Source organism: Schistocerca serialis, chromosome 2, assembly GCF_023864345.2.
Source record: "Schistocerca serialis cubense isolate TAMUIC-IGC-003099 chromosome 2, iqSchSeri2.2, whole genome shotgun sequence".
NCBI lineage: Eukaryota > Metazoa > Arthropoda > Insecta > Orthoptera > Acrididae > Schistocerca > Schistocerca serialis.
In genome coordinates, this window is record NC_064639.1 from 664,897,292 (window position 1) to 664,922,819 (window position 25,528).

The 25,528-nt window shown below is 38.2% G+C and overlaps 1 protein-coding gene across 1 annotated transcript in view; it reads right to left on the minus strand.

Annotated features, from left to right (window-relative positions):
* The window catches only part of LOC126457753 (uncharacterized protein KIAA0513), a 242,545-nt gene continuing 217,017 nt past the window's right edge, over positions 1 to 25,528 (minus strand). The window contains exons 8-9 of the mRNA XM_050094309.1: positions 10,596 to 10,690; positions 1 to 2,877 (exon numbers count right to left, since the gene is read on the minus strand). Coding sequence (XP_049950266.1) covers positions 2,813 to 2,877; positions 10,596 to 10,690 — 160 coding nt within the window. The 3' untranslated portion in view covers positions 1 to 2,812. The remainder of the gene's footprint in view (positions 2,878 to 10,595; positions 10,691 to 25,528) is intronic.

The window sequence follows — 25,528 nt, forward strand, 5'->3', positions numbered from 1 at the left end:
AGGCAGTTATACATATTTATTGAAGAACTGCATTTTGCACAACATTTTTCCTTCTGTTCCAAGATAATTTTTATCATATAAAAATTATTAATTACATCACTAAGTTCTTTGTAAATATTTTTTTTATTATACAAAAATTATTAATTACATCACTGAGTTCTTTGTAAATGCAATCAAAATCTAAAACTAAATTAGTTTGCTAGAAGGGTAACTGTCTGTATATATCTTTCAAAAATCTAAGGCAGGAGATAAGTAAGAATAAATGGAGAAAATGACATTGGCAAAATGATTTAACAATTTTAGGCAGTGGCCTGTTGTGAATAATAATGTCACATTTAAAGTAGTTGAGCGAAAATAAGAGAATCTAGACAAAGAGAATAGGGTTCAGAATTGGTGTCAGTGGCAATTAGTAGGTGAGGAAAGGATAAGTCATATTAATGCAAACTCGAACACACAGGCTTGGTGCCATAAAATATGTGAGAGAGAGCCAGTGGGAAAGAGTTAATTAACAGTTTAAGTAATTTGATAAACAGATGTCCAATCTGTGTCACTTGCTTGAGATTTCGCTGTTTGATTACTCCTTAAAACATCTTTCACTTCAATTTTTTCTTCACACCCAAATTTTATATCTGTTTAGTGACGTTCAGAGTGAAATAAAATATTCAGCAATTTTTAAACACATTTTTAGCATACAGTTATCATGCTGTTATTATTTTCGTTGCAATTTCAGTGAAGTAATGGTTAATTTTAAATGCTGTTTGCTGTGAAAGTTTCATAACTGTCATTCCTTATAATTTCAGTTTACAAACACCCTCTTTTCCCATCATGAAGCAGGTTGTCTGATTCATATTTGGGACTCCCTCAGTTGCAAATAGGGAATACCCATCTAGTGCCTTTTTACCTTTTATTTTCTTCTTTTTAAAAAGTTTGTCTGCTCATATATATCCATGATAAATGTAATAGAGAATAAATCAAGTTTCATCAAGTGTTAATAAATTACGTCTAATTTTACTTTCCTCTTACCACAATTAGCTCTGTAACATAATGCAAAAAGTTAATGGTATGAACAATCTCTGTTGGTACTTTCATTTTGTGATTAAAAAAATAGTTCCTGTGCAGTTGAATCCAGTGTATCTCAGTTACATTCAGCGTATTAATGCCTAAAATTTACAGAAATTTTATTACAGCAAACCATTCATCATAAATATGACTGTGAATGAAGTTCCTGTTGAGAAAAAGGGCTGGGTTTCAGTGCTATTAAAAAGCATCAAGGATCAGATTATGATGTCAGCATGACACAACAGTAGATCTTAAGTGACAAAGAATTTGATGTTAACATAAATTTAAGACAGCATTGACTGAGGACGTTACTTCAAGTATAGGAGAGGAAGCAGATGATTTCCCTACAGTTGAGAGTGGTATCTGCAATCTGATATTTTACAAGTCAAGAGGTTAAATTAACCTGCCTCTTTACCAGTTAATATTCTTGAGCTACTTTATTTTCCTTTTATCGGTCATGTTTCCGAATACCAATTTATGCCCAATCCTTTAGCTACAGCATAATGTGCAGCACACCATCTTTGATAGTGAAATACAAATACTGAGAATATAGTGCAATTAACTTAAAAAACTGAAAGAGTATTAAAGTCTATAATTCCTATATTATTTTAAAATAAAGTTACTTCATGCACTGATAAACGTCCTTCACTGTTTTGTACAATTTTTTTAAAAATAAGGTGTTAAACCTCTTGTGGACAGAGTAACAGTTCAGTTGGGCTTTATTTTATAATTTTTACAAATGCATCACATGCAGTGAGAGTTTACATAAAATACTGACATTGTCTTTGCGATATTTCACAAAAGAAACCAGTTTTATTCATATTTTATCAAAATTACTCTTTCTATTTTTTGTTACAAAAAATAACTAAGGGCAAGTGATTCCACTTTACAGTAACCTGAACTTGAAATATGAAAGTTCTCGGAGAATTCACAAGATCATAAATGTGTTTAAATGTTTGCAAGAGAAATGAGCTACAATGAAGACTGTGTTATTACTATTATTATTATCATTATTACTGTTGTAAAACACTACAAAAATTTGAGTTCTGCTGTTTGATAAAGTCTGCTGTTTAACATGATGATAATGCAGATCGTAGAAAATAAAAGTTACATATACTTGATCTGAATTTAATGAGCACTTAAATATTGTCATTTTAATGTATATGTATGTATATAACTTACTCTTTCAGTGTAACTGTATTGTTTTTGTGATAAAGAGTACAAAAATGTTTTACCTTATAACAATGATTTATATAGAAGTGGCAGATTAGCGAGATCTTCAGAAATGCTTTTAAAAGTCGTAATAAAATTTAAAAGTCAATGAGTTTATGGTGTTTTTGCTTGAAGTTATTGTTTTTTCTGTAAAACACTTTCTTCAATGGAAAAATAAAACTTCTTTATTTGTGAATCAGTCTTATTATTGTTTGTAATATTGCTTCAATTATTGCGAACATTCCTCTGAATATATCTTATTTAAATACATTTGACTATTTCCGTGAATAAAATTATTTTTTTAATGATATTTTGATGATCGATCATGATCTTTACCTCTAACATACGAACAGACTTGTAAATTTATTGTTATCTACAAAAATGAAGTTAGCCCTAGTCATTGTAAGGCCTTTCCGACAGGTTGTATCTCTTTCCTCATAAGATGATAATGTTGTCCATTAACACACATCTAGTTACAGTCATTCTTGCAGATATGTTTGTGCAGTCACGTATTACTGACTTGTGTATGTTGATACTTATGCTATCGCCAAGGATCTGTTTCCTTATACATCCTTTCAATGTTGTCACGTAACATCCTCTCTTGATCTGAAATTTAAAAAAAGAAGTGACCATAGAAAGATATCAATATTTAATATATTACTTGTTTCATTGAAAAATCTAATATGAAAAGATAATCAACAAATTTTATTTGTTGTTCAGTTTACCGTAATTGTCAAAGGAAAGCTGTGCATTTGTCATTGTCTGCGTGGTAACAAGAGAAGTTGGTGACTTACATAAATGTGTGAAAAATAGTAGGCAATACTTAAAGACAAACACCTGCTGCTAGCATCAAAATGTTCATCTTTTTAATAATCATAGAATACTGATCTATATGTAAATATATTATATTTCATGCTTTCTCAAAAAAACTTGAAAATAAAAAAAATAAAACAAAAAAATTGAAAAAGTAAAAAAGGTCGGATGTTTTGTGAACCTATTTGTTAAAAACAAGAAATGAAATAGATTGGAGAGACTTATGATGTGCCTCCTTTGCTGCACCTGATTTTGAGTGTCATTCAAAGTCACATAAAATGTTTCTCTAATGTATTTTATTTCTTACTTTTAGACAAATCATTTCACAACTCATTTGAACATTTTTTAATGAGAATTTTACACCCCAAATGCTTTTTTTGGTTTGTGGAAGTACATTTGAAGGCAGTATACAAAGCTCCACTTCATATTCATCACAGTAGTCTTAAAACCACCGACAACAGTTTGTAATTTATTATGATTTACCTAGTAACTTTTTCCATATTAACAAAAAAATGATTAAAAGAAGGGGGAAAACATGAAACTTGTAGGCTCAGCTTTGTATAAACACTGTCAAACATTGAATTGATTTGAATAATATGAGGGGGTAGCCAAAAAAAGTGGACTTTTTTAAAAAAACTTGCATTTTAAGCACAAACCTTCAGACCCCTGCATAGCACTCGCCACTTGCAATATAATCTTTTCTAATATTTTATTCCTTTTTTCAAAACATTGTTTAAATTCATCTCTTGTGATGCTTGACAGAGCCTCCGCCGTTTTTTTCTTCACCTCAACAACGTCTCTATTCATTCTAGGAAACAAATGAAAATTGCATGGAGCAAGGTCAAGTGAGTATTAGAGATGAGGAACAGGGGTCATACCATTTTTGGTCAACAATTGTTGAACAGAGAGGGCAGTGTGAGGAGGGGCATTGTCATGGTGGAAAAACCAGTTGCCTTGTTGCCACAAGTTGGGCCACTTACACTGCACCCTGTTGTGCAATGTTTTAAAACGTCCAGTTAGAAAGCCTGGTTAACTGTCTGACCCTGTGGAATAAACTCTGAATGGACAACTCTTCTCACAGTGAAAAGAAAAAAATAAATTACCATTGTTTTAATGTTTGATTTCACCTGACGAGCTTTCTTGAGGTGAGGCAAACTTGGGGTCTTCCACTTGCTTGATTGCTGCTTTGATTCAGGGTCATAAACATAGCACCAACCTTCGTCAACTGTGATAATGTGAAAAAAGTTTGGATCATTTTGGGACTCTTCTTTCAAAGTACAGCCTACATCCATGCGACCTTATTTTTGTTCAGCAGTTAGCAGTTGTGGCACAAATTTGGTAGCTGACCTTTTTATTTCCAAATCTTCTGTCACAATTCACTGAACTGAACTGTAAGTCACTCCTGACAGTTCCACAATTTCTTCAGTGATCTGTCGTGGATTTTGTTGATGAGTGCATGAATGTTTTCAACATTTTGGGCCATGGAATGATGACCAGAATGAAGTTTGTCATCAGCTGATATTTCACAATTTCTAAAATGGGAAAACCACTCAAACACTTGAGCCTCCCCTATAGCATTGTCTTTATGCATCAGTTTTAACATTTCTAGAGTTTCTGAAACACTTTTTACTTGAAAAAAGCAGAAAAGAATGTAAGACCTTCAAGACTGGCAACAATTTACAATCAAAATTTAGTGCAGATTCAGATTTCAATGTGAGATGCTTTTAATAGTTCCCACAACAAAAATCTGTCTTGAAATCGGCAGAAAAGCTGAAGAGATTCTGGTTGTATGCAAAGTACCCCAGGACAAGACATAGTCCATACCTACACTGCGTGACAGCAATGGTAATGTTACCAATGACAGCTCTGCTAGAGTGGACTTGCTAAACATGATTTACCAAAATTCTGTTACCAAATAAGATGCAGTAAATATTAAAGATTTTGAATTAAGAATTGACATTGGTAATTTGCAAGCAGATACACTCAGTGTAACGAAGCAACTTAATAAAGGCAAGTCATCCTCTCCAGGTTTTTTGCCAGTTGGGTTTCTTTTGAAGCATGCTGATGATATAGCTCCATTTTTAGCAGCCGTATAGAACCACTCACTCAGTGAAACATTCATATCTAAGGATTGGAAAGTTGTGCAGGAGCCATCAATAAAAGAAAGAAAATAGAGCAATCTGCTGAATTATAGACCCATATCATTGACTGCAATTTGTTGTAAGATTTTGGAACATATACATTGTTCCAAAATTGTGGAATACCTCAAAGTAAATGATCTATTGATACACAACCAGTACATAATCAGAAAATATTGTTTTTGTGAAACATGACTGGCTCTGCATTCACACAAAAAATGACAAAGGGCTCTCAAATTGATTCCATATTTCTAGATGATCAGAAGTCTTTTGACACTGCTACTCCCAAGCAGTTTCTAATCAAGTTGTGTGCAAATGGAGATAGTCTCTGTTGTGCAACTGGATTTGTGATTTCCTGTCAAAAAGGTTACAGTTCATAGTAATTGATGAGAAACCAAAGTGATATCTGGGTTTATCCCAGCAAGTGCTGCAGGCGCTCTGCTTTTATTAATCTTTGTGACCAAGTTAGGGAACAACCTGAGCAAGCAAGCTTCTTATACTGTTTGTAGGTGATGCTGTAATTTAGCATCTAGTAAAGTCATCAGAGGATGATGACAAATTGCAAATTATTTAGACAAGATATCTGCATGATGAGAAAAATGGCAATTGACTTTAAACAATAAAAACTGTTATTTTCTCCACAGGAATACTAAAACAAATTTTGTTAAACTTCAGTTACTTGACAGATCTTACAAATTATTTGTATTAGTGTTTCAAGGCTTTTAATTCAACTAAATACCTAGGTATTACAATTATAAACAACTTAAAATGGAACCATCACATAGAAACTGTTTTTGCGAAATGTGAACCAGTTTTATTGGCAGGACACTTATAATATGAAACAAAAATACTAAAGAGACTGCCTGCACTACACTTGTCTGTCCTTTTTTGGAGTATTTCTGTGCAATATGAAATACTCACCAAAAACAATTGTCAGAGAACACTAAAAAAGCTCAGAGAATGGCACATTGCTTTACGCTGTCAGAAAATAGGGGAGATAATGTCATGGATACAATGAGTGAATTGGTATGGCAATAATTGAAACAAGGGCGATTTTTAATGCAGCAAGATCTGTTTATGAAATTTCAATCACCAACTTCCTCCTCCATATGCCAAAATATTTATTTGATGCCCACCTATATAGGAAGAAATCACCTCATAATGAAATAAGAGGAATCAGAGATAGCACAGAAAAAGTTAGGGCTTCATTTTTCCCACAAGCTGTTCAAAAGTGGAAAAATTAAAAAAAAAAAAACTGCAGTTGATTCTGAAAACCCTGTACTAAACAGTTAAGTGTGAACTGCAGAGTAATCATGTGGATCTAGATGATGAAATTTTCATGTGATTTGGTATTGCAGAGTGCAAAATTTAGGAGGCATACTGCCGCCTCTGGCAACAACAATGAGCCTAAATGGGCTAGCCATCAAGTGAAACTAAGTTTGGATGGCAGATAAGGGTATATCATTTCATGCTGCTTCAACTCTGTGCCATAGTTCATCAACTGAGGTGCCCGGCAAGCAACGGGATGCCAGTCTCTCAGCTACCCGTGACCAGATGTTTTCAGTCGGCAATAGATCTGGAGGATGTGCTGGTCAGGGCAACAGTGGAACACACTTTGGATCAAAGCAGGTCAGGAAAGTTCAAGCATGTCCAGTCTTGTCTTATCCTGTTGAAAGACAATATCATGGAGATGTTGAAGACAGGTCACTGCTAATCCTCGACAATCATGGAAGTGAGGCGTCAGGACCACTTTGGTATCAGTGTATGGGCAGGAATTGTCAGTAACAGACTCATAGGGCCATACACTTTACCAAAAAGATTAATAGGGGCTGTGAATCACCATTTTCTACACAATGTATTACCAGTGCTACTGGAGAATGTTAACCTTGCAGAAAGACGACTGCTGTGGTTTATGCATCACGGGACACCATCCCATTTTCTACAGATTGTGTAACAGGACCTCACTACAATGTCTCATAGTGAGAAGGTCTGGTATCATATCCTCCCCATTCACTGGACCTGAATCTGTTGGATTGCTGGCTATGGAGACATTTAAGGGCATTGGCATATGTCCAAGGCATCAATAGTGTGCAGGCATTACAGGAGCATGTGGCCAATGCATGTGACACAAGGCAATTGAGCCAGATGTACTTGAAAGAGTGAATGATCCACTGCTGTAGGATGTGTCAGGATGCATGGTAACCACATGCAGAACTGCCTATAGTTTCTGCTTCTACATGACAGACAGATTATAATGAGATGGAAGATTCACCCATTTCTCAAAAGGTATTGGCTTGTGGACATACAATTATACGAAGTTTTCTTCTACTTTTGACAGTGCTACCTGCTGTAGGAAGATGTAAAACTTTTTCTTAAACACTCTATATGTCTGATGCTGGATACACCCTACAATCCTACATCTCATTTAAGATTCTCTGTCTTACCATGATGTCATACAGCTGCAATCTTCCTGTATCTCAGCTTTTTCCAAATGTACGTCTGCATATTGTAATTCTTGAACAGTGTGTTTGTTATATATGACACAAAATATATTGATAAGGTGGTGCTCAGCTACATTGTATGTTGACAGTCGGGTGACATTGGACTGAAGTGTTCAGACTGTGCTAGATTATGTACAACAACTCTGAAGCACGGTTTCCCAGTCCAATTTAAAAGCCCTGGACATTTTGTGAGGCACTTTATGAAAAGCTTGCAGTTGAAAAATGTGAGGCCTTAGCACTCAGCTGCAACAAACCAAGTAGTTTTAAGAGTGTTCACCAGTCATTTCTTTGAGCAGTTTTAGAGGAAATTATTTTGATTATTTGTCTTTTAATCATCTTGCTTTCTGATCCATATGTGTGTACCTGTGTAATACTGTTGATAAATGAGATTAAACCAATTTCAACAAATAAAAACACAATTTCAGGAATGAAATTCTAATGCATTCTTTTATGAATTATAATATACATATTGTATTATGACATTATGTAGTCACCAGTTTTCAAGTATTTACTCAGCAATGATTGACTTCTGGGCCAAATAGGAAGTATGTTAAGTTTTGCACTCTAGAAAGAATATGCTCCTTTCCAAATATACAAAGTTTTGTATAGAAATGAGTAAGTGATATATTTTGAAAATTTAAGTAGTGAAAAATGTAAAAGTAACATTATCATTAATGTAATTAGTAATCTTCAGTAATAAAACTTGACTGCAAATGTTACTGACCAGAATCAGGGCTTCACTATTATGACTGGAGGTATAAAAACTATAACACTCCGGTGCATTCATATCCCAAGTATTGTAATGATTTGATTACTATATCTTTGTACAATTTGGTTTAACAAGTCACTGTAAACTTATTCATTCTTCTTGCCAGTGACTTCTATATCTGTGTACAGAGAACAGAGGAGGTCATTTGCAGATTTTGTGAATGTTTAACTCAAACCATGAATGGCCAGTTTTAGAGGGTGGACCATAACAAGATAATGACATATATTCATTGATGGCAACATGCTCAGTACTGATAAGCACTGTCTTGTCATTGAGCATACAAACATGTATCATATTGCCACTCATATTAATATGTCAACAACATTGATGAATATCCATTACAATGGATTTTTGATGGAAACTGGATATGGCTGAAAATAAGTATCTTATAAAACATTTTAGTTGTTGTTTGTGCTGTGTTATTCATAAGTTAATGCCATGTTAACATTAATGAGAACTATTGCAAGGATAAACTCCTGCACTTCATAATGATCCATCCCCAACTTGAGAAGACATCGTTATATTCTCTCAATTACATTAAGTTAATGTTGAGTCATTTGGGAATGTCGGCAGGAGATCTTATGGGGCAGGTACAGCTGCCAGTTCAAAAAATTTTCTTTCTTCACTAGGATGCTAACCGAGCTTAACCGATGGATTACCCACAATGGTGAAATGTGCCCTCACTTTTTGAAATGCACTGGAGAGATTTAGGATTTGACCCACTACAATGGCAAATTGCTAATTAGGAACTTTACTCCACCACTTCTCTTCCCCTAGTTGGCCAAATACCTGTAATGAAAATATCTCCACGATCAGGAACCAGCTACCATTGAATCCTGAGATACCACACAAGCATGTGTTAACAGCTTTGCTCACCAAGATAGGTGACTCATTGATGTGAGTGAGAGGAGAAGGAAAAAGAAAACATGGATGAGCAGTCAGTCAGCTGGCCCTAGCATACTTGACTGTACTGACCCAGCTGAGTACTCATGTGTAGGGGTGCTCAAGTGGCTCACACACAGAATGAGGAGTGAACACGTTGCAATAGGACCTCCTGGCAGGGTAGCCTAACCACCTGCACCCAATCTGACAGGTACACAATGCCAGCCTAGTATTAAATGAACAGACTCAGGTTCCTTTTCCCAATATTAAACTGAGTTTGTGTTACATATGCTAGATTCAAACAGTACATTCATTGTATTTCTCATCATTTGTTATATGTATCTCCACATAAAAGCTTTGTTTACCCTTTTCATTAATGTAATTATTGTAACATTTTCCTATGTAAACACTTTGTCATTTATGTATCTTATATATGAACTATATGAATAATATCTCTGTAAGTCACACATCATGTTTATCTGTGTTTGCAACATTCAGCTTTGACCTGAAGATGTCCTGATAATCTGAAAGCTGGTCTGTGACCAAATAAATATAATTTTACAGAACTTTAGGAAGTGTTTTCCTTTTTAACATTACTATCATATTCTCCCAAGCATCAATAGAAAATTCAGTTAATGTTAATGAAACTTATTTATATTGATCATACTACTCCACTGAAGATGTACACACTTCATTGGATGAGTATCACCGAACACCATATTGCAAGTAAAAGTCTAGATGCGGCCTTTACCCAGTGGTGGATATAAATGGTTGATGGTGATGGGGATTATTATTATTATTATTATTATTATTATTATTATTATTATTCCAATTACACACCTGGCAATATAAGGAAACAGAACAACTTTAAAACTTTTGTTCTGGAGAGTTTAATTGAAATGAATTTGTTCCTGCTAATCCAGCTTTCCAGCTGATGTGCCTCCCTCTACATGAATTTGGAGATTTTTATCCCAACAAATAATTTAATGATTCCTTTCTCATGTTCATGACTGGGAGAGCTACTTCATTATTACCTTAAAATTGTGGTTTAGCTGGCCCGAAAAAAAAGGTTATAATTTAATTAGATAGATAAAAAATCTACTCACTAAGTGGTAGCAGAACACACACATAAGTCGACTGATAAATTCTTATGTGTGCTTGAAACAAGTTTTTTATGAAAAATCACATAGTACATAATTATAAATGATATTTCTTACTAACCTTCCCGCAGATTAGCAATTATGCACTGTTTCCTTAGAAATTCATAACATAGTTCTTTACTTAATCCAAATGCATGCATGTTACAAGTGAATGTCCTGAAAGAGAAATAATGGTTATTATTATCAAAGAACTGAATGTTGTTCCTGAAAAATGAAATTTATAAGCCAGTGTTAATTAGTCATTTGTACAACAACACAGTGAACTACAGTAGTGATAATAACTTAATATTTTATGTGGCAGAAGACAAGTATTTGCTGACTACAACCTGAAGGATAAAGATCTATTTCACAATATCTTCCTTATGTAGTAGTTTCACTTTGTGTACTTGAAAACTAGTCACTTTTATCTGTCTGTTATGATGCTTTGACTCAAATTGGACACTCATTTGTTGAGTTAAATTTCAATTAAATACATTGTCTGGTATTGTGAATGAGTGCTTCCTTAGTTCAGTCAGCTCTCTTACACTTTTACTTTGCCTCTAACATCATTTTTCCTGTTGTCGAGTTTCTTGTAGCCTAAAATGAAACTATGGTACCTTTTACCACATTATATGTTTCTACTAATTTACATTCACACCATTGTGTTCCTGTTTCTTAATGGTAATGTAGTGTGCCTATATAATCTCTGTATAATTACTTAAAAGGCCAAAACCAGTTGTGAAGAAAAGGTTTAAATGAAATGTTGCATAATAAGATCAGCTCCCAGCCTTTTCATTCCTCGCCTTCCCCCCTGCCCCTCCCCCTCCTGTCCTCCCTCCCTCTCAATATAATTGTTAAGACACTGTATCCGTTCTTGGAAGAAGCTGGTACAAATTGTATTTTAGCTGCTACAATGGCTTTTCTTTCGATTTCTTAAATAACTTATGTGAAATCAGAGAATAATTTTTCAGTATGCTTATGACTGATTGCTTCCTGTATTTATACTGAAAAGAGCTAATGTAGTAAGTGCTGATAGAGGAATGTGATGACCTCCCCTCCCTCTTCTGGTGTGTGTGGTGTTTGGGAGGGGAAATACCAATGCAGCGAACTTTCAATTACCAAAAATCTTTCAATTCATATTCATATCAACATTTCTATTTGTTGGTTCTCCACTGTAAAGTTTCAATACCAGACAAAATGTCACTTTTCTGCCTGTTTAGTGTGATTATCAGTTTATTTTCATAGCTTTGACCAACAGTGTACAAAATACATTTATTCAGAGACTCATCTGCGGTGATTCTTAAGCTTATGGTTGCTAATTATGTATGTTTGTGTCCAACCTGCTGGAGGTTCTTCTTCAGCGTATCTGTTTTATTACATTTAATATGACTGTGCTTTTTCTTTTGGTTTTGTTAATATAATATGACTGTACTTTTGATGAATGAACTGTTTTGTTATTCAGAAAACAATTTAAAAAAAAACAGTATATTTTATTAATACAATAACAACTTACCTTTGATGTAAGAATGCTATGCTCTTAAGCACCTGGCTACCCAGTACACCAAGCCTTAAAATGTAGTGGTGAATGACCTTGTTATGCACTTAATATATTGTCAGCTCAAAAAACTTTAAAAGTATTCAAACTGTCAGCAACTGAAATATACTATACTAAATACTGTGAAAAATTCCAGTTGTGAATTGAGCAAAAATAAATTGATTAACTTACAGAGATTCTCAACAGAAATGGCTCTTCATCATAATTCATCTATTAAAGATACTTTCATGGCACTTGAACAAGTTAACTATCTCAGCTGTTGTTTTTCACTTTCAAGGCACCAACTGCTATACTGCACTCAAACTTGCTTGTATAATCATATATTTCCATCAATAAATTATATAAATATTCTTTCCTTGTGCAGTTTTGTTCTAAATAAAACATTCTAATGTAGAAAGTGATAACTGACAGAAGTAAGGCATGAACAGTGTGAAACACCTGTGTCAGGTAAACTTTGACTGACGTTCGCCACCAACATGAGAAAGAATGTTGTAGTTAGAGCAAATTGTAAAAGTTGTCAAAAGATGATAACTTTAAAGCCTCTGTAATCTTCTCAAATGTGTGTGATGAGCTTGTTATCTGCTTGGTGAAAGCCTTCAACATGTATCATCATGCTATGCGAAACGGATCCTGGTACTACCTGTAGTAACCAAGTTATATGTAAACGGATCCAAAGTAACACAGATATAACTTTATTTATAAACCTCTGAACAATAACAGAAATAAGACTCTCATGACTCTAGACTTAAAAAGACCAAAGAATTAATACAGAAGGTGCAACATAAGTGATATGCAGAACAATGAATGGTACAAACTAAAAGAACATAGTGTGAGTGAGTCAGCACTGCTCCGCACATATAAAGGCGCAAGTTGCCGGTACACAGTGTGCCATGTGCACACTTCCTGTAGGTAGCCAGTGACCTCCTGTGCTGATACAGTTGGTGGTTGATTTAAGTACACATACACAATGTTGCTACTCTCAGTGCAGTTACATTCATGTGCACTAGTAGTGCAATACAGTACAAATAAAGGAATATGACTTTGCACAAATTTGAGTCTGTCACAATGAAAGACAAAAAATGTTGTCTGAGTCTTTTTTATGTAAGCTTCCCAATCCTCAGCTGAATCTTCACACAAAGGAAAAGTGGGTGGACAGACCAGTGGAACGGTACCCTGACTATTAATGTAAGCTGACAAAGTGGTCACTGTCGAAGTAAGCTGTTCAATAAGGGCTGGTGGCACGGCATCCATAATGGTTAAACCTGATGAAACTGCACTTAAAGATGACACGCACAGAAACCGTTACAAACTTATCACTCGTTGTGTAGTAACCAAATAATACATGAAACCTATCCAAGTAGCACAAATAAGGCTTTATTTATAAGCCTCTGAACAATAATGTATGATTCTTTGGTATTGTTACATGTCAAGTCATGAGATGACTTGACATGTAATAAGACCAAAGAATCATACAGAACATGCAACATAAGTGATACACAGAACAACTGAGGTGAGTCGTACAAACTAAAAGAACATAGTGAGAGTGAGTCAGTACTGCCTCACACATATACAGGCATGAGTTACAGGTTGATGGCTTGGTGAAGACTGTGCCATGGGCTCACTTCCTACAGGCAGCCTCCTAGTGCCTGGCCCACACTGACACAGTTGGCAGTCAATTTAAGTACTCACATGCAGCGACACCACTCTCAGTACACTCACATTCACACGCAGATGCACTAGTAGCAGGATACAGCACACCTCTCCCTTTTGTGAAGAGGGTGCCCAGGCAATGGAGGAGACCAGTGGCCCAACAAGAGAGACATTAATCAGACCCAGAGCAGCAGCAGCAGCTGTTGCCAATGGCAGGGGCAGGACAATGTGCCAGATGGGCACCGGAGTACAGGGCCGGAATGTGTGAGGATGTGCGCACGACCAAGGACGGTAGGCCTGTGAGGTGCCTGACAATGGCACCATGCAGGAGGGTGCCGTCTCCATCTCTGCATCATTGTCAGCAAGCAGGCCCCAGTGTGGAGGAGGCAGAGCAGTATCCATCAGCAATGATGGCTGAGACAATGATGGAGAGGGGGCCGGTGGAGGCAGCCCAACTGGAACAGCAGGCAGCACAGACCCATGGCCAGAGATGGACCGGTGCCTGGTGCCAGGAAACTGGATCCCCAGGACGCTGCACGTAGAGGAGGCAACCAATGGGATGGGTGCACCTTGTAATCTTACCCTCCCATACATCACTATTAAAATTCTCTTAGTGTCTTCATTAGTTTCAAAAGCTTCAAGAGGCATAAGATATACAAAAGAAAAACTTTCATTTTCTCTTGTTGTTGTTGTCTCCACTTTTTATGTACAGGGGTGCATTCTTGTGGCTGAAATGTTGATTTTGTAGGTTCTTGTTGACTAAATAAGTGTTGAAGATTTGCCTGTTGCTATGAATATTTTATTTTTATTTTATCCCATTCTTCTATATCACACTGACTTCACAATCTCATAAAAACTGTCAATTGCATTTTTGTTGACAAGAGTAGCAAAGTATATGCCTTTCCATCAGAGGAAGGGCGCCATCTCCATCTCTGCATCATCATCATCAGCAGCAGCAGCATTGTGGAGGAGGCAGAGCTACACCCACCGACAATGACGGCTGGGGCAATGACAGAGAGGGGGCTGGTGGAGGCAGCCCGTTGGTTGCCTCCTCTACATGCGTACTACTACTGACATTCTGCAGTACTCACACAAATCCAAAGAGTTTACAAGTCAAAAGAGTTTACAAACATTCTTGACAAAAGAAAAATCTTTGCTAAAATATATCATTATTTTGTAAATGAATCCAGAAATAAATTTAATTTAGCATTAGATTCTGCAATTAATAATATGAATTTGAAGTATGCCAGAAATTTCATCATTTCAAATATTTTAAAGAGAAGAGTAATTTTAACTGTATGTACAGAGTACTAACAAATTATTTTTTTTACATATTTTAGCCCAAAACATAATACATCGTATACAGAATCATATGAAATTCATTCTGTTAAACAGCCGAGAATGTTCACCAGTACAAGAATTGATAGTATATATGGTATTGGTTATTTCTATATACATAACAAAGATAATTTTAGAGGAGGGTATGCCATTACAACCTTCACAGCAGGTGATGATAGACTTGAGGCAGAGGTTGGTGAGGTGGGCTGTGGCGATGAGGCCTGCATCGGTGAACCATTAGCTTCTGGTGGCAAAGGGAGGCATAACTGATCAAAATGGCAGACCACCAGCCCATTGGTTGTATGGATATTACAAAGCCAGTGTCCCAGTGGTGAACAACAGTGGCTGGTATCCACACAGGCCAGCGACCAAACCCTTATGCCCATACTGGTGATCCCAGCTGGAAGTGGCCGGACAAACCCAACCCTGGCAGGTGCAGTGCAGGCTGCAGAAGGTAGAGAAGCATGCATGGCTGCCTGCCATGAAGAAACACAAGCAGGCTCCACTCTGCCACAGGCATGAAGCAAGAAATGTTCAGGAAATACAGATGAGCGATGTCCAGCAAAGAGTCAACAAAAATATTTCTCAATTGGGACTTGAATGTACTCACTTGTCATTCCCCCCTCACCATTTGATTGAAGGTGGAATGGCGGGGCCATAACATGAAGAATGCTGTGATGGGAACAAAACAATTGAAAGGTGTGAGGAATGAACTGGACACATTATCATAAACAAAGGTACAGTAGGGAAAAAAACCTCAAAAGCATACAAATTGTGACCTCAGCCGATGTCGATGCACACTGGAGAATGTAAGAAAACCAGAAAAATGCATCCACAATAGCCCACAAAGTCTCCAAGAATACGTTCCCTTAGCTGTTGTGGAGTAGGACAGATTTGGCCTGGGAACAGCCTGTTATCAGGCACACTACTCACAAGCCACAACGAAATGGACAATTTTGCCATTAATTCATGGCCAAGAAATATGTCTCCTAGCTAACAGTTTAGTGTGTGAAACTCTCCAATGGTCCTGGTGGGAAAGGCATAGAACCTTGCATTGTAATGCAACAGGAATGACTACTGTGGGAGAGAGATGTTCCGTGGACAACAGCAAAACACCATCAAAAACAGAGGGGCGATACCATAAGGAAAAATAGTTGCACAGGGTGGGATTCAAAGCCCAACCTGCTGGCTTACCTGGCAGCCCTGTTGAACAAACCAAACCACCTGGCAGAGAACTTGGTTGGCAGCAATGTCAGTTGCTATGCACAAGCTCGTATTTGGGAACCTCTTCTGCAGCTCATTTCAATATCAAGATGGAAGAAAAGCAGCTCTTTCCAATCAAAGTTGGGATCAGGACCCCCAGGGAGTTGGGACAAGGTGTGCACATTGGCATGTTTGGGATTAGGTCGAAAATGAATTTCAAATTGTAGTGAGACAAGAACAGTGCCAAGCAGTGTAGGTGGTGTGCTGCCTTGTTGGGCAAGGAAGGGTGAGGGTTAAACAAGGAAACAAAGGATTTATGGTCAGAAATAAGGTGAAACTTGGAGCCATACAAAAGAACCATGAAATTTCTGGAGAACATAACTATGGCAAGAGCCTCCTTTTCCACCTGAGAATAATGCTGCTGGATCGGATTGAGAGATTTAGAGGTAAGAGCAATGGATCATTCAGAGCCATTGGCATATCAGAGCACTAGGCTGTAACATGAGGCATCAGTTGCGAAAACTATGTGCTGGTCCAGAGAGAATGTAGCTAAAAAAGGGGCTCAGAGTAGATTGGATTTCATCATTTGATAAGCATGTTCACAATCTGGGCTCCAGCTAAAAGGTACATTCTTGCATAACAAGGCATGTAACAGGTAGGCAAATGTGGCTGCCCCCCAGCAGGAATTTATGGTAGTAGGCTATCTTCCTTAGGAAGGCCGGAAACTCCTTCATGGATGAGGGGTGATGCATAGACGTAACAGCGGAAATGCGGTCTGGTAGAGCGAAAACCCCAGTCCATGGGACCTCGAACCCCGCAAAAACAATAGAAGGTTGAAAAAACTGAGGTTATACCGTAAGCCAGTGGAATGTAAGACAAAAAACAAAGTTCACAAATTTTTCAAGTTATCATCCTTGGAGGAGCCTGTGATGACAGTATCATCCAGATAATTAATGCAACCTGGGACAGGCATAGTCAGTTGCTCTAAAACTCATTGGAAGTTAGCAGGAGCGTTGGTCACACCAAAACAAAGGTGCAAATATTGACAGAGACCAAAAGGAGTATTCAAAATCAGAGCCTGCCGAGACTCTTCGTCCACAGGAATCTGTGGATACACTTCAAGCATATCAATTTTAGAAAAGTGACAGCCACCCATTATTTTTGCCAACAGTTTGTCCTGGCATGAGAGAGGATACATATCCATGATCAACTGCATGTTGACAGTAGTACTGAAGTCACTACAGACGCAAAGTTTCCCTGATGGCTTCCAGACTACAGCCAGCAGAGACGACCATTCACTAACAATAACAGGTTGCCAGCCCTAGAGATTTCAGTCTGTCCAATTCTGCTTTCATTTGATCTTTCCAGGCAACAGGAATAGGATATGCATGACAAAAATGAGGCTGAGCCATGGATTTCAAAGAAATTTGAGCATAAAAATTCGTAGCACACACTACATCTTTCAAAAACAATTCCAAACACTCCTCACACAGTTTTTCCAATTGAGTATACAGTACCTGTCTGGACACAAAGAGAACAGCACCAGTGATAAAAATTCCAAATGCCTGAAAAGCGTCCATCCTGAACAAGTTCTCAACACAGGCATCAGCAACCACCAAAAATGTAATGCAACAAAGATCTGACATGTAAGAGGCAGATGCTGTTAATTTTCCCAATAGCACAATTCTCTGTTTGTTATAACTGAACAAGTTCCACATGACCAGTGTCAATGGCAGTGAGGCTAAACTCACATAGGTTTGAGAATTCAATAGTAGTACCTGTGTCAGCCTGTACCTGGAGCACTTGGTGAAAAATGCTTAACTCAATAAACAACTTGGGAGAAATCACAAGCATTGGAGTCACACAGCTTACATCCACGTCCATATCCTGAACAACCTTCAGCAAATGACATGTGGAGGCAGTGTGGCCTTTCTTCTGTCAAGTATTATAAGAAGCCCAGTGCTTAGGACACAATGGGCTGGACAAAACAGAATGGACAAGATGGAAACATAGATCAGTGATGCCGATGCTATGGTGGTTGTGGCTGCTTATGGTGGCCTTGGTCCACTTGGTTCCTGACCTGCATGGTTAGGGTCACCATTGCCCCTTCCTCATGCAAGCTCTCTGTCATCATAATGGGCACATCTTGCGACACTACTACTACATTGCCTCATGCTTCAATTTGGTGAATCACTGCCTGAGAAACTTCAAAAGATTGTGCTATTTCACAGAGTAAGCCTTTGGCACACTTTCTTGTCCAGAGCTAAACAGATAATTGCATTGCACACCATAGAGTCTGTGAAAGAGTCATTTTGGGCATCAGCAGTGAACTGACAACTACGGCTAAGGCCATGAAGTTCAGCTGTCTAGGCCCTGTATGACTGGTTTTGTTTCTTGTGGCACTGGTAGAATTCAACTCACGCTGCTATGAAAAGCATTTGTGTGCAATGGTAGTTGGACAATAAACTTCATGTGTGATCAAAAGTAAGAGCCATTGGTTCTTGTAAAAGGGAAAGCCGGCACAATAATTGACACACCTTAGATGGGCTCCACAAGAGTAATAAATCTTTGCACGAATTTGAATCTGTCACACTGAAAGCCAAAAATTCTGTCTGAGTATTTTTTGGTAAGCTTCACAATCCTCAGCTGAATCGTCATATGGAGGATAAACTGGTGGAATGGTACCCTGTTTGTTAATGGAAGCCAACAAAGTGAACACTGCCAAAGTGAACTGTTCAATTGGGGCTGGTAGCATGGCATCCATAATGACTAAACCTGATGAAACTGTACTTGAAGACTGGACATGGGGAAACTGTTCCAAACTTGTTGCCAATTGTTTAGTCACCAAGTAATGCACAAAAACAATCCAAATAACACAAATATGGCTTTATTATTAAAGCTATGAACGATAACAGAAATAAGCCTCTTGTTATTTCACATGTAACGACACAAAAGAATCACATAGAAGGTGCAATGTAAGTGATACACAGAACAACTGATTTGAGTGATACGAACTAAAAGAACATAATGAGAGTGAGTTAGTGCTGCTCCGGACGTATGTAAGTGTGTGCCACCAGTGGACAGTGTGGTAGAGACTGTGTTATGCACACGCTTCTTATAAGTGGACTCAAGTAACTGGGCCGCGCTGCTACCACTGGTGGCTAATTTAAGTACACATGCATGGCAACACTACTCTTTGTCTACTCACACTCACTTGCACTAGTAACAGGATACACCACTACTGAGCTTAATTTATCCTACCAAAACCAGATGGGATGGTAACAGTGGAGCTGTGTTCCATGATGCAATATAAAAAATTTTGCCAGACATCAATCTAGAAACCTGAATCATGTATTATGAAGTAGTAGTACCAGTCTTAGATAGGAATGATATGTATTAATTGAAAAGTTGTCAATTAGTAACAAATAGTTTCATGTTATTCGCATTTCATTGTCATACAATGTTTCTGCTGATTTATTTGAACTTTTTTCACTTTTTATTTGTCATTTTATTTCGTTACATGTAACCAGGCATTTACCTTGTTTTGCTTTTGGTAACATCCACTGAATATTTTGTGTGTAATTTGCATATTTTTCTTTTGCCTCTCTTCTGAAATACATCTGCAGTGTCTTGACTACATATAATTTTGTTTTGCACAGAACAACACAAATTAAGTAGTTTGTGAGTCATTTACCTTTTCTTCCTGCTTGTCTTTGGACTGTATTTACAGTATGATTTTATGTCTTCTGTATAGCTTTGACTGTTGTTTTCATGGTAATAAATGATGCATGATTCGATACAAATGTAAATAGTTGTGTGTATAGTAGGTATTTAGTGTTCTGATAGCTACATAAGTGAGAGTAGATATATATGTTACACAATATTTTTTAATAATGTAAATGCTTGTCTGCTTGACGTAGACTGAATCAGTCTTTCCTTCTCATCCCAGCAGGTAACTCTCCCTGGACCCGTGGTTCTGGGTGACTTCAAAACTGTACCCATTTCCCCAAACCTCTTCAGTCCTTTCCCTTCATCCCTCTGCCTTCCCCTTCAACTCTTCTGCCAGAAGAACGAGCCACTGGCTCCTGTTATTGTTGTTGTTGTTGTGGTCCTCAGTCCTGAGACTGGTCTGATGCAGCTCTCCATGCTACTCTATCCTGTGCAAGCTTTTTCATCTCCCAGTACCTACTGCAACCTACATCCTTCTGAATCTGCTTAGTGTATTCATCTCTTGGTCTCCCTCTACGATTTTTACCCTCCACGCTGCCCTCCAATACTAAATTGGTGATCCCTTGATGCCTCAGAACATGTCCTACCAACCGATCCCTTCTTCTGGTCAAGTTGTGCCACAAACTTCTCTTCTCCCCAATCCTATTCAATACTTCCTCATTAGTTATGTGATCTACCCATCTAATCTTCAGCATTCTTCTGTAGCACCACATTTCGAAAGCTTCTATTCTCTTCTTGTCCAATCTATTTATCGTCCATGTTTCACTTCCATACATGGCTACACTCCATACGAATACTTTCAGAAATGACTTCCTGACACTTAAATCAATACTGGATGTTAACAAATTTCTCTTCTTCAGAAACGCTTTCCTTGCCATTGCCAGCCTACATTTTATATCCTCTCTATTTCGACCATCATCAATTATTTTGCTCCCCAAATAGCAAAACTCCTTTACTACTTTAAGTGTCTCACTTCCTAATCTAATTCCCTCAGCATCACCCGACTTAATTAGACTACATTCCATTATCCTTGTTTTGCTTTTGTTGATGTTCATCTTATATCCTCCTTTCAAGACACTGTCCATTCAATTCAACTGCTCTTGCAAGTCCTTTGCTGTCTCTGACTGGCTCCTAAGGCTTGTGAAATTAAAATCCTTTTGTGTGCATGTGTTCCCCTGCCACTGCTTGGTGAGTAGATTTTTTATCTGTCCATTTGCATTATATTATCAATAACTGATTATTTTCATTGTTATAAACAATATTTTTTGGATTTTGTAGCTGTTGCGATTAATTTTGACTGTCACACATTATGTATTTTCATGGCAGCAAATTTTCCCAGATATTTAATTGTGGCTAAATAACTAAAAGTGTGATTTGTCCAAATTATGTGATTTGGTTGCAGATTTACCCATATGCCGTTAATGCTGCATCTCATTACACATGACGGTTGTCTTTTTCCTCTTGGAGATCCAGTTGCCAAAATTTGATTTTGAATCTGCTGATCCTCTCTGAATAGCACACTGTAGTCTATGTACAAATGGCACAACTGCATTGCAGCATTGTTTATTTTCATGTAGTAATTTTGAGCAACACTACTGTGGGATAATATTTTATTCAACTTCTTTGTTAATTGCTTTATATTTTTTCCAGCTATCATTTTTGTTCTCATTTCTTCATTTATAGAAACTAGTGTATACAACAGACTTCAGTTCTTTCATTTTTATGTGAGAGAGAAATTCCAAATTGGGTAAATCCATTGATACCGATTCCAGAACCAAGGGAATGGCACTTCTACCTATCACTTTTTGTATGTGCTGCAGTGCTGACAATTTCTACATGTTGTCAGGGGATTCTTAAGGTATCAATTAAATTTTGATTTTTGTCGTACAGGTACATCGTGCACAGTAATATAAATTAAGTGTTAATTTTAGTCATGGAGCAGTTTTGTTTATACAGCTTTTCATAGTAGTAATGTTTTGTGCATATTTTGTGGAGTGCTGAGCCATCATGAAAGCATTTGTTTTGGATAATTTATCACCAATTGAAGCTGATTCAAAGTTGCTGAAGGTTTATAAAAAGCCTGCTGAAATGAGCAGCTGTATTCAAATGCAGCTGTACTTACTATGAGGATTATACAATCAAGAGATGTCCCAAAACTGGCGCCACAGATAAAAATCTGAAGGAAGTGAGCAGTATGATATCAGAAAACTGAAATATCTGATGGTGTAGGCATACTGGAGGAAAGGATATAGTAAATTTTACACATTTGGAAAATGTCACCCATTCCACACCAAGAAGTGCCTGACTTAGAGCCTAGGAGGAGGAGGAGGAGATTAGTGTTTAACGTCCCATGGACAATGAGGTCATTACAGACGGAGCGCAAGCTCAGGTGAGGGAAGGAAATCAGCCGTGCCCTTTCAAAGGTACCATCCCGGCATTTGCCTGAAGCGATTTAGGGAATTCATGGAAAACCTAAATCAGGATGGCCGGAGACGGGGTTGAACCGTTGTCCTCCCGAATGTGAGTCCAGTGTGCTAACCACTGTGCCACCTCACTTGGTAGTAGAGCCTGGGCTACACTAGGATATCATGTATGCAGAGATATGCAATTCCTCTTGCAGTTTGCCAACAGTCTTGTCAAGTCATTTATAGACTGAAACTACCTTCTAGCTTTACTAACATGGGATTTATTCAACACTCTGTAACCCTCAGGACAGAAGCTATTACATCAATTTTTCTACCAGGGCTTTGACAGCATATCAACATAACTCTGAAATGAGATGTATCCACTTTCTCATCCTTCCCAAAGTAGTACTCTGCTGTCCACCCAACCAACCCAAGACCCTGGCTTGTCCATTAGCTTCTCCTGATCCAAGTACTGTGGCCCATGTGTCATACCCTGTGGAAAAGGCAGGTACATGAACTTACCCTATCAAAGCAGCCTGTGAAAGCAGTCATATTATACAGGATGGCCAGCAAGCTGTGAAAGCAGTCATATTATACAGGATGGCCAACCAATCTAAACATATTTTAGGGATTCTGTAAGAAAAATATTTTGAAGATAATAGCCTTGTGTCTGAAACACACTTATGCACAAGTATTACAGTGGTGTAGATGCCTGATTGAACCTGTATCCATTAGCATCATTCCACATTTTCAGTTGGTTGCTGAAGTCAACATCATGCTACCCTTGCTGGTGTCCTACACAATAAAAGGAAAGAGGGAAGATTGGGTTTAACATCCCATCCAGATCAAGGTCATTAGATATGGAGCACAAGCTTGGATTGTGTCAAGGATGTGGAAGGAAAATGGCTGTGCCCTTTCAAAAGAACCATCCTGGGATTTGCCTGGATCAATTTAGGGAAATGATGGAAAACCTAAATTTGGATGGCTGGACCCAGGTTTGAACTGTCGTCCTCTCAAACGTAAGTCCAGTGGTCTAACCACTGTGCCACCTCACTCAGCCCTGCTGAATAAAGTAGATACATTCATCTGTAGTTGACTGTCAAAACGCGTCACATGAGTGGTTGCTAGAGGTTCTTAGAGGGGTGGGCGTAGTTGCGTTTCTCTCTTGTATTTGAGTTCTCAGCCAGGGCAATGGCTTCTACCATTTGCCACTGGCCTTGTTCCCAAGACCACTCACCATCCACATGGACATGAACTGCCTCCTTTCACAATTCTTATACTTTAACTTATTTAATCACCTACACTGGCAGTTGTCCTTTACTCCCAGCCTAAGGTGAGGCCTATGTAATCTGTCATCATTTTCTGTATTTTACTCTTATTTCAAGCCACCTCTCTTCTAACACTGACCCACCTGCTCACATACTGTAGAACTGGTGTCAGCAGTTTGGCTCCTCCGTCACTGGGTCTGACGAATGGCGGCAAAATTTTCACTCATGTTCAACACTACGTGGCCACTTAGAAAGTGACACCAGTGTGACTATGCCCTCCCATTCTGTCTGGAGCTTACTGCATTAGTGCATTCCACTGCACCCGGAGCAAAGTCCAGACTGCAGCCTGCATCCTGCCAGTCAGCAAAGCCAAGAGAACACTGTGCATGTTTGGCCTGACCTGGCACAGCTGTAGGCCCATTTGTCTGCTGTGGCTGGTGGACAGTGCCACCTGGAACTTTCCTGTCACTGCACGTCAACAGTGAGCATGTCACTCTCAACAAGTTATCCACATGCATGTGGTGTTTGTATCATGTGTTGGGTTGTGCAGCCACTCTGGTCTTGCCAAGCATATGTGTGTGCTGTTGACAGCTGTCAGAGCACGTCATCATCCACAGTCACTACTCACCAGCATTGCCCATCTACCACTGCCACAGCTGGGTCTGCCATTCATCTGCCACTGTGTGCCAACACCGTGCAATGTCATTAGTGCTGCTCACATAAGCAAAGTGTGCAAATCATGCCACTGCCCAGAGATGTTGCTTCACTGATTACCATGTGGCTGGCCTCACTATCTCACTGCCAAGCTGCCTGCCCATGGGCCAAGCAGTTGACCACCTAATTGTGTGACTCATAACACTCAGCAGTGTGCCACCCTCACCTTGGCAGCACCATCTTGCCACCACCTGCAGCAGTGATGTCCACATATCACCCATTCAATGTTGTAGCCTGCTGCTGTGCATCTACGTGTACTGTTTACCCCGAGGGTCTGGGTTTAATGCCTGTGAGCACATTGTGTTATGCCACAGCACTGCCACAAAACTCCACTGACCCCACACTGCACCTCATGGGTGGCACTTACCAGCAGTCCACAATGCTTACATATGTCATTGCTGCCATCATCTTTCACCCAACTCTCATCACACTGAAAACATGCCACATTGTGCTATGACTGGCTAAGTACCTTGAACTTCTGATTAATGAGAGGAAACAGGACTCTCTGACCAGGAAACTAAAGTTCAGATACACAGTATTAACTAGAATTTTCTGTTTCCACCTTCAGCTGTAATTTTTATAGAAAATCAAGATGTGAAGTAAAGTACAAATACAGTAAGATTAAGATAATGAAGGACAGACTAGCACATAACTTTATTTTATGGTATTAATGACTGCATTGAGTATTTTGTGATACTGTCATTTGGAGGAGGTTCATTGTGATCTGTTACAAGGTGTAATTTTATACGTAGAGCATATATTTGGTACCTGCGAAACTTTATTGCATTGTGTTAGCCATATGGTTTTGGTTGATTAGTGTGAAGAACAGTGGAAAGTATATTATCTGCCAGTGGCATTAGTCATCAATGTATGTTTTAAGTTAATTTGTAAGATCTAGTACTCATAGCAGCAATATTTTGAGATAGTTAAGTCATGGAACATGAGGAAAAATAGGGAAAATACTGTCTGTGGGCAGCATTATGAGTAGATACATGTTTTGGGATGTTACTTTTTAAGATGAATATTGGGCAGAGTTATCAGCTAATCTCCAGAACCTTGCAGCTTGCAAGTTAATGCCCACAGAGTGAATGAGCTGGTCTTGACATTTTTCCAGTTTGCTTTCATGTCACAATCCTTTCAGACCTCTTTCATC